This window comes from Athene noctua, chromosome 14 (assembly GCF_965140245.1).
Source record: "Athene noctua chromosome 14, bAthNoc1.hap1.1, whole genome shotgun sequence".
NCBI lineage: Eukaryota > Metazoa > Chordata > Aves > Strigiformes > Strigidae > Athene > Athene noctua.
In genome coordinates this window covers 17,421,418-17,437,717 of record NC_134050.1, presented here as the reverse complement: position 1 = coordinate 17,437,717, position 16,300 = coordinate 17,421,418, and the positions used below count along the sequence as shown (strand labels likewise).

Below are 16,300 nucleotides of genomic sequence, written 5' to 3'. Positions count from 1 at the left end.
CATCAGTGTCTCCCCCTGGGCATCCAGGGACACCCCCACAGCAGGGACCCACGACTCATGGGGAATGTGTTTGGAAACAGCTGTGGCAGCTCTCCTTGGTATCTCAGGAGGTTGCAACTGAGATGTTTTGCAATAAAACTTGCAAGAAAGCTAGTGATGTAGTCAGAAGATCATGAGATGCTTTTTCCTGTGCACATGGCTTTGTGCAACTCACTTTCTCTTGCTTCTCTTTGCTCTACAAAATGCATCTTCCTTATTTTTTTCACTCTCCTCCTCTTTCTTCTTTGTCATTTTCCTGTAGCTACATTTACTGATGTGGGAGGGTTTTACCTTTTTCCCCCCGTTCTTTGCCACCCGGGGGGAGTGCAACTATTTTCTGTTAGTCCGTTTCACCTCTTTTCCACCAGTCTAGCTCCGAAACTAAGGACGATTAAGGCGCTCAGTCTCCCTTTGGACTGATCATTCTTGAGGCTTCTTTGGTATTTACTTTTGGGAAACACACATCCAGCAGGCAGCTGGTTTTGAAGACCAGAAGTCACCTGAGTCTTCTGTAGCCGTGGGTCCATGGGATCTTCAGTGCTAGGAGAGGAGAAAGGACAGAGTCAAAATGCCCATAGACAGTGAGGGCTTCCCAAGCAGGGGGGGTATATTTATGTATAGCCATTTTTCTGCACAAAATACTACCAAAGGGATTTTTTTCCCTTTGCCTGCAAATAAGTTTTAATAGTGTCTTGGAAGACTCACGCAGATATGTTTGGGGGTTTTTATCTCCTCTTTAAACAACTGGTTATTTTTTCCTAAATAACATTTTCCTCATTTTTTTCCCAAGATACTATTTATGAAGATCTAAAATAGTTAGTGACAATGTTCATTAAGCAAAACTGCATCCCTGTATGTGACGCAGGGAAGTCAAGTGAAAAACAGGGTATTTTGATACTGAAACTTGATCGAACAGTTTCAAAAATTTTTTTCAAGGAGCTTTGCTCCTAACTCTGTGAAACGCTGTTTTCCCCGCTGGCTGTGTGTTGGAGCTGATGGCAGCCCACTGAGAGCCTGGGCAGAAGGCAGCTGCTTTAAACAGGATTTAATAATCAAGCAGGAGGAGGTGCATCAGCACGTGGTGGGGACTACACTTCCCGAGAGGCCCCGCTGTGGCCATGCCTCCCTTTGGTGGAAACCCAGGCTTTATCAAGAGCTGGGGGGACCAACTGCCAGCTCTCTCTGGGGACAAGGAGCCATGGGACCGAGGTGCGGGATGAGGACCACCAAGTGCCAGCTGATGGTGACCAGCCTCTGTGTCATGGTGAGCAGGCAGGTTTGAGGGGATCTCTGCAGAATCGAGGTGAACTGTTGCCTTCCCTGTCCCCACTCAGAGAGGGTCGGGTTTTCCCACGATCTGTTTTTTGCGGGTGGAGGACAAGCAAAGCCAACTGCCCGAGTTATCGTTGCACGCTGGGCGGTTATCACTGGCCACCAGCATCGCCCCCCCCTCTGCTGATAGACTTCTGGTTTCTCAGGGCTGTCACGCCACTGCAGCTCTTTCACAACCCAGCGGCTGCCTCGAAGGAGAAAGGAAAGGTCGCTGCCAGCAGAATGGGTGGTTTTCAGCAAAAAGATATTTGCTCCTGTCTCCTCGGAGCAAGAGGGAGAATGGATGTTCTGCAGTCACACTTGTTGCTGGGAGGGTGGTCGGCTGCAGCGGGATCAGGGAGGATATGAAACCGCAAGGCTTCGCTGGAAGTGTGTGTGAGAGACCTGCGGATCCGCACCGCAAAGCAAAAGAAATTCTAGGGATCCTTTTTATCAGCTTTTAAAGCAAATTCAAGGGGACCTTCTTGACACTTTCTGTTAAAGCTGATGGGAGATGGTGGAAACTGGGGAACACTTCTTCTGGGTGTTTTTGAGTTCTGTGTGCTTGTTGCCTTTTCACTTCAAAACTTGCAAGCTTAAAAAAATAATAGTAATCTGTGTTTAGTTCAAAGAGGGTTGGTGGCTTGGAAAGAGTGTAATTAAAAGGCAGTACCTTGGGGCCATACATGAAATTTACAGTTTGTCCAAAATTCAACATTTCAAGACCGTTGTCTGTAGTGGCTGTACTCTTCCAAACAACAAGATATGACATTTGGAGGAATTCAAAGGAGGACTGGTGCCAAGCATGTTTAGAGATGCTAAGGCACAGCTGCTGTGGATGGCTAAAATCATGTTACTGCTGTTGGGAGGATTTGAGACTGGCGTTTCTCAGAAACAATGATGCACTTAGCATTTTGCTGGGCGTGGGTCAAGATAGGCAGTAATGCACAGCATGAAGGATCAGTAGGTGCCACAAATTGAGTTATTTATAAGGAGAAAATGCTATGGTTTGGATGTATTGAGCATCTGAAACTGTAAATCTCCAGCAAAATGTATTAGAAAATGACATACAGCGGGGATTATGCTGACACCAGACTGTTACGTTTGACACAGGGATAACTCCCTTGTGTTTCTGTATCATAAAGGCACAAAATGATGAAACCTTATCTTAGGAGCTCGGAGTGGCCTCACATCTTGTACTTCCCAGGTTCATTACACTAGAGCTGGAGCTGTTTTTAGCCATCCTGCTGCCCATGCCTCCATCCCAGCTCTGCCACCAGCCGTGCTGCGAGGAGCCCTGCCCTAGGACCAGGTGCCACTACAGATGTTCCCTCTCTGTTGCCTGGACTTGCTCTGGGCAACACAGAGGGTAACGTGCTGGCCATCACCCCATGCCCTGGGCATACCAACACTCTCGGAGATGGGACAGAAACATGGACGGCCCAGCAGCATGTCACAGAGACAGAAACCAGCACAGATTACTTAAGAATAGCACAAGACTCAGCTCTTTGCACTCTACAGTAAAAAATATAGCCAACATCAGGCAATGGGACTAGCATTGCAAAGAGCAAAGCAGAGAACATCATCCCTGCCTGAAACCACTACTGAAGCTAGCAGCCCTCACAACTGCACGTGCGTACTCTGCGGAGCAGGGTGGGACCGCACGGGTGTGCTGCGAGAGCATCGATCCTCTGGGTTTTCTTTACGTGCTGGGAATTTCATCCATGGACACTGGCCAAGAGACTGTGGGCTGCGCGGCATCATGTGCACTCATTATGCAAGAGAGAAAAAGAGCTTTAGTATGTGAAAGTGTCTGGGGTTTGTCCTTCTACGTGCATTTTGGAGTACATGCAGCGGTCTTTGGATCAGGCTGTCTGCATCTGCGTGGGGCTCTGGAGTATACACCTCTAAGCTTAGTGTGCCCTCAGCAGGAGCTTCTGCCTTGTTAATCCCTTCCTAAAATCCTTCTCTTCCAGCTGCTGGGCTTGTCCATTGCCACACTGAGCACAGTCACCCACTACGGGCTCCATTTCACCCTCATCAGCAACGTCTCCCTGGAGAGCAACTCCTACAGGGTCATCCACCACGCAGGTACGTCGGGGTTGCACCCCAGTGAGACCTTTGATGAGCGCAGGAGCTGCAAAATCCCCTAAAGCAAATGAAGGAAATGCTGAGGTATTGCGGGAGGAGGCACGGGATGTCTTTTGGAGGATGCATTAGGACTAACACAGCCCCACAGGCACTTTCTTTCTGTATTGGCTTCACACGCCTGGCACCAAGGGGTGCTGTGGGAGCACAGGGTGCTCAGGTGCTGCTGCATTCGCTCCTGCCGTGCTATTCACCATCTCCCCATCCTTCCCCTGTGCTGTGCTGAAAGCTCTGGGGGAGCTCAGCCACCGATGGACCTAAAGGTGCAGTGGGGCTGGAAGGGCCCTGGGGGCGTGGGGAGAGGGACTGTTCCAGGAGTTGAAGCAGAGCATAGAAAATTGAGGCTGGGAGGAGAAATGCATGGAAACACCTGTTTGGGGAGGAAATGTGGGGGTTTTTCCCCTACAAAAGGGAGAAATATAAACCAAGTCTCAGATACAAGGCTAGAGCAAAGAGATGAAAACAGCCCAGATACTAAAATAATCTGCTCTCTGCTGCACCCGCATCTGCTGCTTCTTCAGAGCTATACTCTGGGCTTAAACATGCTCATATGCTCTTTAGATCCTAGATCTCAATTTCAGCTTAACATGTGTAAAACTATGTTAGTCCAAAGCTAAGGTACAGCCCTCCCCCTTTCCTACAGACACCAGGGGTTAGACAGGCTGGAACCTTGGAGGCTCTCCCTTCCCCGCCACCCCTTTCCAGCAATGCTTCCACTTGCTTTGCTTGCAAGCGTTAACTCTTTGCACCTCTAGGCCCGAGTGCAGGTTGGAAAGCCCTTCACAGCGCTGTCGGTCCCTGAGCCCTGCCCCGGGGTGCCAGCTGTGACCCTGCCTTAGCCAGGAGGAAACCAGCGGGCGGGTGTTACACCAGATTAGCAGCGCACGACGTCCTGATCGGGCGCAGGACAGCCGCTGCCTGCGCATCTGCATCCCCCGTTTGGGGAGATCCTTATCAGAGTGCTGTAATAATTGACAGCTTGCGGTCTGTCGGGTGGACTGACACCCTTTCCGGGTGCTTTGCTCTGCTGGAGCTGTGGGAACCCCTCAGAGGTTTACAGACCTGCCAGACAAGCATACACAGATGAGGGGTATTGAATAAATTATGAAACAATTTCAGTTCTGCAACCTGGCCCCCTTGGACCAGCTCCCCAAAATGCACTTTTTGGTCCCTCTCTGAGTGAAAGCATCAGACCAGGCCTCTGTGAGCTCTAACGTCTTGGTGTCTGACCGCAGCTCCCATGTCTGCCTTCCTTCCAGCTTTCTACTTCGGGATCTGCCTCAGCATGACCCTGATCCTCGCAGCCCTGCTGAGCTCCACCGCCACGGTGCGGGAGTCACCGTGCCTCACCGCCGGGGTGCGTACGGGCAGGGACCGGCCGGGAGGGGCTTTCGGTGACCTTGGGCTGGTACCCTTCAAATGTGGTGCTGGGGGGGCTGGTTTGTCTTGTGCCCGGGAGCATGCACGCCTGGGGAAGGATGTCCTGTGGCTCCACCCTGTGCTGCAAGGGGACATTTTTGTAAAAGGCATGACCCTGCAGAGCTCTTCTAGCTGAGGACTGCATCCTTCTGCGCCTTGTTTCTTTTGCCGAGGTGCTGTGTGTGCAGTTTTCAGAGCGGGGTCAAAGGGAGGTGTTTCTCTGTCAAAGTGATGGCAGTGATGATGATTCCCAGCATATTTTTTTTCTCTCGCCAAGTCAACATGTGGTTTGTGTGGGGAAACCTTAGCAGTGTGATTTTGAGTCCCACATTGTTCCTCTGACCTGTGACAGCAAAGTTAGCCCCCCTCCTTCCCCCCTCGTTGCAAACATCCACCGCAGCAGTGGGGCGAAGCTTACAAAGCGTGGCAGCAGGCATGGGGGCTTTGGGCTGGACCCTCAGTTTCAGCCCCCAGGGAGAAGGTGGAGGGGTACCCCAGGAGCTGAGATGCCACCTTCCCATCATCCACAGTGAAGTGCCTGTTTGGGCCAGGACCACGCCAGCATTAGTAAACTGGAGTGTGAGCCCAGCTCCATTTAAAAGCAGAGCCTGCACACAGGGCTTAGTTTGACCAGGGCAGCCCTCAGGGCTGGAGGGAGGAGCAGAAAAGTGCTGCTCACTGCAGGTTTGCCAGTGCTATGTGAAGGGCAGGAGTTAACAGGTAGGTTGCTGTGCATGAACCCGTGCTTAATATAAAATAATTGCATTGCTGTTCTACATAAACTAGCTTTCAAGAGATTTACCTAATCTCTGTAATTGGGGAAAACGATGCTGATGGTGGAAATGAGAAGCAGATACCTTTAAAGCTTAGTGCAAAGCAGCTACTGAAGTGAATGTTTTCACCTTCTCCATATGCAGTCTTCCCCTCTCTGAGATCCTCTCTTGCTGATATACTTCAGTCCGTGTCTGCAGTTACCGCATCAAAACAACAGATGGGTGTGTAGAGGCTGGGGGAGACTGTCAAGGCTGCCTGAAAACACGGTTGAACTTCTCTTTAATGTGTATTCAGTGACCTTACTCTGAGTGCAGTATGGTTTGGGACGTGCCACTAGGTTGTTAAAATTATAGCTGTCTCCTGAAGGAGTAGTTGAAGAAAAATGTATTGAGTGAACTTTGCTGTCCCTCCTCCACGGCCCACCTGATGCTGCCCTTGCCGTGGGGGTGAGGACGAGCAGGTCCTGTCCTCCATCTGTCCATTGTCCCCCCCAGCCCAGGTGGTTTGGTGTGACGCAGCCAAGCTCTGGCCTCCAAAGAACCCCCCTGGCTGGCAGAACCCCCAAACTAACTCTGTACTTCGAGGCTCCGGGGACACGCTGTTCACTCTGCTTTAGCATTCACAGTGGGGAGACTCTGGGGGAGGTGGCCACGTTCATTCTGGGTCTTGGATGAGGCCGTTCAGTGCGGACACGAGGCCTTGTGGGAAGGGCGGGATGGCTGCCGGGTGCTTTCCCCATGGCTGCGACCATGGGCCATCCCCCTCCATGCTCGCCACGGAATAACGGGATGCCTCTTGGGTGCCTTGAAGCTCCGTTTCTGCCGTCTCGGGGCACCGGGAGGGCCCGGCCGGGCGAGGTGTGGGGGGAGCTCGCACCTCGCACCCAAGCCGGAGCCGAGGCCGGGGCCGCTCCGCCGACGCGCTCCCACCGCTGCTGGAGGGGGCTGCCACCCCAACAGCATCTCCATCCCCGATCCCCCATCCCCAATCCCCATCCCCGCCCCAACGGGATCCCCGTCCCCGATTCCCGATCCCTGATCCTCGCCAGGCTCCCCGTCCCTGATCCCCCATCCCCAATCCCCACCCCAACAGTATCCCCATCCCCAATCCCTGCTCCTCGCTCCAATGGGATCCCCATTCCCGATCTCTGCTCCCCATCCCCGCCCCAATGGGCTCCCCAATCCCCACTCCTTGCTCCCCACCCCAGCGGGCTCTCCATCCCCGATCCCTGCCCCACCAGGCTCCCCAATCCCTATCCCAGATCCCCAATCCCTGCCAGGCTCCTCATCCCCGATCCCAATCCCCAGTCCCCACCCGGGTCCCCGCGGGGCCATGGCACTCAGCACCGTGAGATGCAGGGAAAGGCCCCGGGTAAGGCAGCGGCTGCCAGAACCAGTGCAGGGGTGGCCCCGTGACCCCAACCCTTCAGAAATGAACTGGAAATACCCAAGAGCTGGTCACCAGCACCTTCTTCTCTGCTCCTCTTTATTCAAGCAGCTCATCAGCATCTTAAATCACACAGGGCAGCTTTGCTTATTCCTACAAATTGCCCCCCGCCCCGTTCTAACTGTCAGCAAGGGCCAGCCTGCTGCTTGTTTTCCCACCAGTTCCTACCCCCTCCCAAGGCTTGTATTTAATCTCTGATCTGCAAGCAAGAAATGCAGGCAGGAGAGCCAGCCCTGACGGCTGTGGCGAGGTGTCATCGCAGGCAGGAGCGGGGCTCAGCCCCGTGGGGCTCCGAAACTCATCGGTGTCACCTCCTGCCCTGCTGATCCCTGCGGGGCTGTAGCTCACAGGAGTGATCAGCCTCCCTGCTTGTAGCTTTTTTTCTGCTTGTTAATAGCGAGGATTTTTCACCTTCCCCCTGCTATTGATTTTAAAGGACTTCTCCTCTCCTGCAAATCACGTGTCTTGTTTAGAAGACCATTTAATTCACTCTTTAATCAAAGAGAGAAGACACCAGAGTATTGGTTCCTGACATCTGTGGCTGTATGGGAAACCAAGCCACACTCGGGAGATGTCTGTATCGATGTGGCTAATCCACCACAGTGCCACTTGGTAAACCAGCTCCCCCAGGGGGAATTCCTAGCCAGGATGCAGGCGGGCTTAGAGGAGCATTGCCCTGGTCACTTGAACTGCTGGCTGGATCCCATCTCCTTGTGCTTCAGTTTCCCTGCTGGATTTTTTATTTTGCGGTCTTTTGGGGGTTTTTTTTGTCTATTTAAATTACAAATGCTCACCCTGCCTAGCTTTCTGGAGGTTTGTGTGTATACAGAGAAGGGGTCTCAGTCTTTGCAGGCCTTACTGGTGCCGGTCCTAATAACAGTAATGGGTGTGCAGTGGTTAGAAACCAGAGCAGTATCTCGGGAGCTCGTCCTGCAGCATCACCAGCCCAGCCAGCCAGTGCATCCACTGATGTTCGTGAGGAAGCTGGTTTCTAGAGAGTAACTGAGAACTTAAGAATAAAAAATTATGTTCTGAAATCCTAGACTGTCATCTCCAAAGCTCCTCTTAAGCAGGGAGAGTGGTGACAGGTTTACTGACTGTCGTCCAGTTCTGGCAAACCCCACTTTTTGGTGATCTGTGGTGCCGTCAGTCCTGAATGTAAACATCCTGCAGCTCTCAGGCCCATGAAGGCCTTGTCACTATGGAAGTGGAGGAGAAGGAAGGAAAACTGCAGTTTTGCTAGTACTGCTTGTACGAAGGAAAGACTCTGGCTCTGGTGGGGTTTAAGGCATCATGTGCTATTATCTGGTCAGATGGAGAGAGGGGAGAAAAAAGAAAAGCATGGAGCAACATGCCAACCAGAATATCCCAGCTGAAATTCTTACACCTAAACTTTCCAGCCTAAAAAACACCTGTATAGAGCAAAATTTATGTTCAGGGTGGAGCAGCTGTTCCAAGCACAGATTCCAAACAATTTCTGTGGTAAAAAAGCCTTAGTGAGTAGCTGATATAACCCATTTTTTCACCGCGAATGATGTGCCAGTAGGGCCAGCACACAGCACAGGCTGTTTGCTTTACTGTTCCCAGGTGCATCATTGCAGGCAAGTGTGTAAAGGGTCCTTAATAACACTGCAGCACACTTCAGCATCTTGGTTGCGCAATGAATCTGCCTCCCGTGCTCTCCCTCGTGGCACAGCCCTCCCGAGCGAGGCATCCGTGTGCAGGGGAGCAGGCGCAGGCAGAGCCGATGTGCTCAGCTGGAGCTGAGGACGGATTCCTTCTTCGGACTGAGATCACTGGCTTGCGTTTGCTATGTTGAAAGGCAAAAATGCTGTGTGCTCTTAGATGAATTGGGTCATGGAGGGAGGGATGCAACCTGATGGAGTCAATCTGAAATAAGCTGCCCCTGCCCTACCCCTGGGCTGTGAAGTCTGGCAGGGAGCTGGCCCTTGCCATGGCCACAGCAGCACCAAAAAGCAGCTGGAGCCGAGTAGGGCACAGGTCGGCTCCTTCCCTGGGAGTGCAGGGGTTTGGCAGAGCTACTGGACCCGGTCTGAGCTCAAGGATCCCTCCCTCGTCCAGACCAGATCCCCTTAACCAAAGGGGAAACATCAGAAAGGTGAAGTAAAAGATACACCAGCCAACAGACAAGACGCCGTTTCTGCGGATTCTGCAGAGTCTCTTGAAGACAAATTGTTCCTTGCAGCAAGGATGGAAACAAGGTCATTCATAAAAGAGTAATTGATGTCTGGCTGGTGACATCCCTCTGTGGGGCTGATGTGGCTGCCTCCTGCAAGGGCAGCAGGCAGCAGCCCGCGGCCAGCCCCGAGGAGCTCCGAAGGTCTGGGAGATGGTGAACCAGCCTCAACCCTTCCACATTTTGTATGCAAACTATCTGTTGCCTTTTTCTTTTTTCCTCCAAATGTCTTCTAATGTAATTAGAAAGTGGCTCTTCCAAAAGCCTTTTGGCTGGGAAGAGAAAAAGCAGCCTATAATTAATTTATAAGATGTTCTCGGAGCCACGTAATTGCTGCACACCGGCTGGATGCAGGGGGAGCTTCCCAAGGGGCCGTGTCTCGGTATTCCCAGAGAAGCTAGACAGAAATAAAGGGAGAGCTGATGCTGGAGGTGAAGTACTGAGATGTGGGGTGGAGCTGAGAAAGGGAAGATGAGAAGGAGGATTTTAATCTGCTGGGGTTTCTGGCCCCAGAGAGATGTAAGTGCTGGAGCTGGTGGGAGAAGGAAGGGAGAGCACAGGGAGGGGGGGAGAAATCTGGGTGGTCCCACTCACAACACTGTTCTCACTCTCCAGGTTCATAGAGAGTCCTCTCAATTAACTTCTGACTGGAACAATGTGTGGAAGAGCTTTCACGTTGCTGTCAGAGCTGGTTTTTTCGTGTGCCATAATTGTCTCTTTTTTTTTTTTTTTGCCTCTGAGCTTGATTTAGGTGAAAATGGACTTTGTTATGCTGTTTGTTTGGGGGGGAAGTTGTTGGAGGAGGTGCAAAATGCAGGGTCTGGTCCTAGTGAGGAGCAATGTGAATTCCCTGTGTAACTTCACCTCCTCCCCCTCCGATTCATGCTGTACCTGGAGGGGTTGAACCGCCCACCCCGGCTGGGTTCAGGCTTGGTCATGCCATGCTTTGGTCCGTGGCATCTCACTCTGCATGCTCTTCCCTGTCTTCTCTACTTGTATCCCCCTTGTCACGTCAGCGTTTGATCAGACTTTCGTCTCCTTTAGGGTCTTCTGTTATCCCATTTTAGCTCCTGGCAAGGCAGCGAGTGACCTCACCGCCTCATACAGCCAGGCAGCTGCCAAAAAAATAAAAGAAAAGGAGAGGCTGGACATACATAATTTAAAGTTTTTCATAAGAACCATAACAGGGTTTTCCCCAGTGTCTGAAGCAGAGCCTGAAACGAGGCAGCCCCAAAAAAGCGGTGAAATGCCAACAGCAGTCGTGTTCCTGGAGCAAAGCCCTTGGGCAGGGCATCGTCCGGCCACGAGCACAGAAACACAGCAGGCAGCAGATGGACAAGAACCAGCAAAAGGCAGTTTATTGGCATGTTCATGTTCATTTCCAGGATTTGAAGTATCACATTTTCCTTTCTTGCTACATACAGAGGCGTTTGGGGCTTTTTTCTTAAAAAAAAAAAACCAAAAAACATACTTTTGAAGCAAAAGATTTTTGTGAAGCAGAATTGGTAGCAGCAACACTCTTCTTGCTCTCCTTAAACTTGAATTTGTCAAACTTTCATTAAAGATTTAATGTTTTTAAAGTGATTTCAGGTATATCATACTATTAAAACACTCATAGAAATAATTTAGAAACCAAAATAGGCTGCAGTCAGTTGGGTAGTTTTCCCCTGCTACATAACTCCATGTTGGAAGAGGGACAGTTTCACAGAAAAACTTGTAAGGGCAATATTTTTCAACTAGTGATTATTCATCATCTTCTGCCATTCCAAGACTAAGCTGTGGATTCATATTTGATGAGCCCATTTGGCCTTCAGACGCTTTTACAGGCACTTTTTTTCTTCCTTTTTAATTTTTTTTTTTTTTTTAATGTGAACAAGATCCTTTGGTCCAGCTGTCACAACAGGCAAGCGCTGTTTACATCAGGGTTCTTTTTTTTGGACCAGATTTGTTCAAATAAAGAGACAATGTGTTTAACTTCCAGCTCTGCAAGCCTAGGGAAGAAGACAAAAGTCAAGCTGCCTCCTGCGTCGTTGCCATTATTGTTTAGACACTTCAGGGTCAGTTGCTGGCCTTGATTATATTTCTGTCATCCTTTTGTTTAACTAGGATGATGCTGATTTAAGGAAGGCGGCTTGGCTGTGCAGCTGCCACCTTGCTAATGGAGTAAAGCCCAGCTCAGTTTTAGGTTGCTTTCCATCCCGATTACTTGCTTCTTCATGGACTCTTTGTGGGGTTTTCGCCTGTTTGCAACTGATAGCTGAGTTTTAAACACAGAGGATTGAATCCCATGAGTAAGGAGATGCTATTCTGGGGCAAAGCGCTGCTGCAGAAGAAGAGCATACTGTAAATATAATGGGTTTATCTCTTTTTTTTTTTATTTTCCCCGAGGGGAATTTGGACAGAGTAGGTTAACTGCTCTTCAGGAAGCCAGGTGCTTTTTTGGTAAACCTCTTCTGATGGCCATAGTGTAACTAGAGGGCTCTTGATGAAGAATCCCATTATTATCATCCATTTAATTTGTTTTAAGTAACCAGCATTATGAGGGATGTTTAGCTCTAATTTTAACTAAACTTGCCCAGATGAGCATATTAAATACATCCTGACGGTGTTTTCAAATGGATATTTTTCTCCCCATGCTGTAACTGATGGTATTTTTCCTCTTTATCCTCAGGGATTTTTCTGTTTTGCTCTGGCCTTCTGGGGATTGATCCCAGCTGCCTGCTGGAGATACACACACAGCACGGAGGTAAGCTTCGGCTGCTAGGAAATACCACCAGCATCTCGTCAGATAGAGATATTTTTTGTAGCAACTATTTCTCCCATAAAAGGGACATCTGGTGGTAATTAAGCCGTCCATACCGAGGTCTATCAGATGCATGCTCTGTCGCATCCGTGCTTTGCAAGAACGGAGCCGCCTTCGTCAGCTGCCTCTCCGATGGGGTCATCTGAAGGGAGAAGTCATGGAAACCCCCACGCAGGGCAAACTCTTTGTCCTGAAGGCAAAACAAAATGCGAGTCTCATTTTAATTAGCTTTTGGATCTTTTTGCAAGGGATGCTTTGCTTTTGTTTTGTTTTAAATGAGATGTTTGACTTTTGAAAAGTGATTTCCAGCCAGCTCTAATTCCTGCTAACGTCAGTTGGGAGCCTCTGTTCGAAGGCGGTGGCGGGTTGTGACTGTTCAGGTTGTCTCTGGCAGTGACCAGGATAAACACCCAGGAGATGTCTTTATTAACCGCCAGCAGTGGTACAGTAAAAACACTAGAGTGAAAAATGGTGTCTGGGCTGTCAACTGTCACACTGGACCAGAAAGAGAAGATTGTGTGAGGTCAAATTTGCAAGAATTTTTGAATTTTAAATTGTTAACCCAGAGCTTGCTGGCACTGTGGTAGATGGATGCTGCTGGAGGTGCACAGTGCTGGGAAAGTCGAGTTGAGGCATGCAGCTTTGCTAAGGGACAGCATCACAGTGGGTGCCCTTACCCTGGTGCCAGGGTAGCAGGCTGCTGGGGAAAGCAGAAATTGAACTTAATATTTAGTAGCCTAAAGAAGTTTAGACTTTTTTTTTTTTAACCCCTTTATTATCTGATATAAATTTGGTTTTTGTATATTTATTCCTCTTTCCATTCAGAGGACTTTGTTGTAGCTCGGTCTTAACTGCCCTTCCTGCATCCCTGCACTCAAAAAACAAACAAAAAAACCCAAACAAACAAAAAAAAGAGATGTAGGATGCAAAAAAATAATGACTTCTTTTTTTTGAAAGCAGAACACTGATATTTTAGGCAAGCATCCAAAGTATCTAACAGTAATCCAGATAAGTGTTTGGGCCTTTGATAGATGTTTCATGCAGTGGATCAATCCTGTTTTGCTCCTCCCCAGCCCCAGGCACATGCCAGAGCCTGCAGTGTGCTGGCCAACAATGAGATCATGAGGATGTGAAACATCATGCCAGTGGATTGGGGTCATGTTGATGCTGCCAGCTCATCTCTTTAGGGTTACAGATGTTGGGGGGGATTGAAGACCAGTGTGTCAGAAGGCGGGCCATGAGATTTCGTTCTGTGCTGGAGGAGCACAACTGCATCAAAACCACAGAGTCAGTCCATGCTAGGACTGTGGCAACTGCACTTCCTGGGGACAAGAAGCCCTGTCCCATAGTGGTTCCATGTCCTGTGCAAAAAATTATAATCCAGTTCTTCTGGAAGCAGAAGTGTAAAGGGCAAAGTCAAGGTTGAGGTGTAAGGTCCTGCTTCTCTAGAAAGTTTGTCCAGAGCTGACCAGTGGCCACAGTAGTTGAAAGTCCTCTGAAATACGTAGATGGCTATGCTGGATCAAACCAAAAGTACCTCCTCTGAGACAGGCACACCCGCTGTTGGCCAAGGCAGGAGCATAAAAACCAAGCGAGCACAAAGCAAGGCTTTTTCAGATGCCAACAGCTTGTGGTTCAGGTGCCTCCTGGTGGCACCTGGTGGTGCCTTTGCCTTTAGTGCTCTCAGTGGATTTTTCTTCTGTGAATTCGTCCAGCTGCTTTGGAAACATTAGAGTGAGTACTGATGGCACAGCAACATCTTTTATCTCTACACTTAACCTGGCTGAAGCAGATTCAGTCAGAACTGAAACATCCATGAAAAAGTCTTTCCACAACCTCTGTATATATTTTCCCTGGTTTCAGGCTAAAGTATCAAAATTTATTATATTCACACTAACAATTTAATATGGAAATAATCTTGTTTTCATGACCAGCACAGAGCACTTTCCTCCTCCTTCTGCAGAAGTTTGTAATGAGAGATTGAAACAACAGCTGTGTTAGTAAAGGAGAAATGGCACCAGAGAGTGTGTCTGGTTGGTCTTGGGAAATTGCATTATCCGAACAGACTATTTAGTTATACTTTTTAATCCACAAGCATGGAATAGGCTGCAAGAAAATGTTGTATATTGGGTTAATATAGGGACGTGCCATTCAAAAAAATATTTTGCTGAAAATATTTAAAGGAGAATAATTACTTTCTCTGTATATCTTTTAATCACTACATCTGTTTTACTTGAAATTATTTTCCTGGGGTTTTTTTTTTGCTTTGAGTGCCCTGCCCGTAATTGCACCCATGTGTTATGGTTAGCTTTAGTAGTTGGTTCAGTTTCTTTAAGCAAAACAGCTTCCACTAGGCAAAATGAAGTTTTCTTGCAAAATGTTTATTTTCTGGGTAAAGAAAACCAGCAGTGTTTCTGACAACAGAAAAATTAAAATACAATTAGAGATCGTCTTGGGTTTCTCTGCTTCCTAAAATGCAAAGAGAAACAGGGAATGTAAATGAGGAAAGATTTAATTAGGCATGTCACTTACAAAACATGTGGAAATTCAGTTTAGCTTGAAAGGTAACCTGTCTCACCAGTGAGAGCAGTGCACATGTGAGAAAGCAAGGCAGATGTGACTGCCCCTCCAGGACAGAAAGACAGGTAGTGCCACCGTAAAGAAAAGTGAACAGAGCCTCCTAGAGTCTCATTATGGAGCCATTTGTTTGTCTGACTTTCTTAAGGCAAAGAGCAAAATTAAAGCAGGTGTCCTCCCCAGCCTACAGCGTGGCAGTACTGTCAGCAATAGTTAATTGAGGCAATACGAGGGAAAAAAATCAAACTCAGCCAAATTGACGGGTGTCTTTTAAGCCTGATGTGATGTACACAGTTATCAAGAAAGGAAGAGAATTTGGTGATGTAAAACTGAATATGGATGAATATGCCCATCACATGTGCCTGAATCAGTGCCCCTGAGAGCACTGAGGGCCTACTGCCCCCGCGTTCATTGCTGAAACAAAAATTTGCATTTTCCCCATGCAAAGTACGTTGATTTTCCAGTGAAGAGCTAGACAGAAAACCAGCCTGTTCAGTTTGGAAATGCCAGCTGGGAGCTGGCGTCAGCAGATCCCATCCTCTCCCTCCCCATGGGTGAGGTGCGGAACGCAGGCAGCGCTGGGAGCAGAGCCCTCCCCTCCTTCTGCAAACCAGGGCACGGGAGGTCCCTCCTGCACCAAACCACCCAGGGGGCAATCAGTGGTTTACTCCTCTCGATCAAAAAAATAAAAAAAACAAAACACCACCTCAATTTTCTTCATAAAGCAGACCCCTCTTACAGAAAATCATCTGAAATGGAAAAGCCCAATATTCAACTGAAAAAACATTTTGATGGTTATTTTCAAGAAGCAGTAGATAGAAATGTTGTTTGAACATGATGAAAGCAAGATGCCCTTTTTGCCTTTGTGACACTTTCAGAGCTGTGTTTACAGTACTTCTTACAGGACAGGGAAAAAAAAGAAGAGTTATTTGTAAATATTTGATATTATCAGACATGGGAACTGTAAAGAAAATGTGAATCTTTTCATTTCCCATTCTTTTCTGGTTTTGTGACCTTCCATAGCTCCCGAATGAATTCTTTCAGACAGATGCCATGTGTTTTAATTTCAAGTTACCTGCATTCCAGATGGTCTTGGTGTCACCGTAGTCTTTATTCTTAACACATACCAGACGTGCAGAAATCATGAATCTGATATTTATCGTGCTTTACCCTAAAAGGTTGATCCTTCCGTGTAGCATCGTAATTATTCCTGCTCTAGTGACGCATCCATGTGGCCAGTGAATGGGTTCTGTGAGGTCCAAGCTTCATCCATCTGTCTGTGTTAAACAAGGAACTAATAACCTACACATTCCCAAAGTATGTTTGTCTGGTAGGTTCTGCAAAGAAAAAGGTGCACAAAATGAGAAAGAACAAATAAGAGTAACATCCAGATCCTCTACCTGCCTTGCATGCAGCCTTTCTGTTCGGGTCAAACCCCAGTTTACAAAGAAACCCTTTGCCTCTCAGACAGTGGCACCAAGGGAAAAAGTGTTGGTGTCACCTGGAGATGTGTCAAAACTTCTCTGGGCAGGTCAGCTGCTCGGAGGAAAATCTGAAATGAAAATATTTGTAATCAGGAGGTTTTT

At 48.5% G+C, this 16,300-nt stretch overlaps 1 protein-coding gene across 1 annotated transcript in view; it reads left to right on the top strand.

The window, feature by feature from the left end:
• Positions 1-1,237: 1,237 nt before the first annotated feature.
• Positions 1,238-16,300, top strand: part of TSPAN32 (tetraspanin 32) — a 32,966-nt gene continuing 17,903 nt past the window's right edge. Inside the window, exons 1-4 of the mRNA XM_074918007.1 lie at positions 1,238-1,303; positions 3,327-3,441; positions 4,758-4,855; positions 12,006-12,080. Coding sequence (XP_074774108.1) covers positions 1,238-1,303; positions 3,327-3,441; positions 4,758-4,855; positions 12,006-12,080 — 354 coding nt within the window. The remainder of the gene's footprint in view (positions 1,304-3,326; positions 3,442-4,757; positions 4,856-12,005; positions 12,081-16,300) is intronic.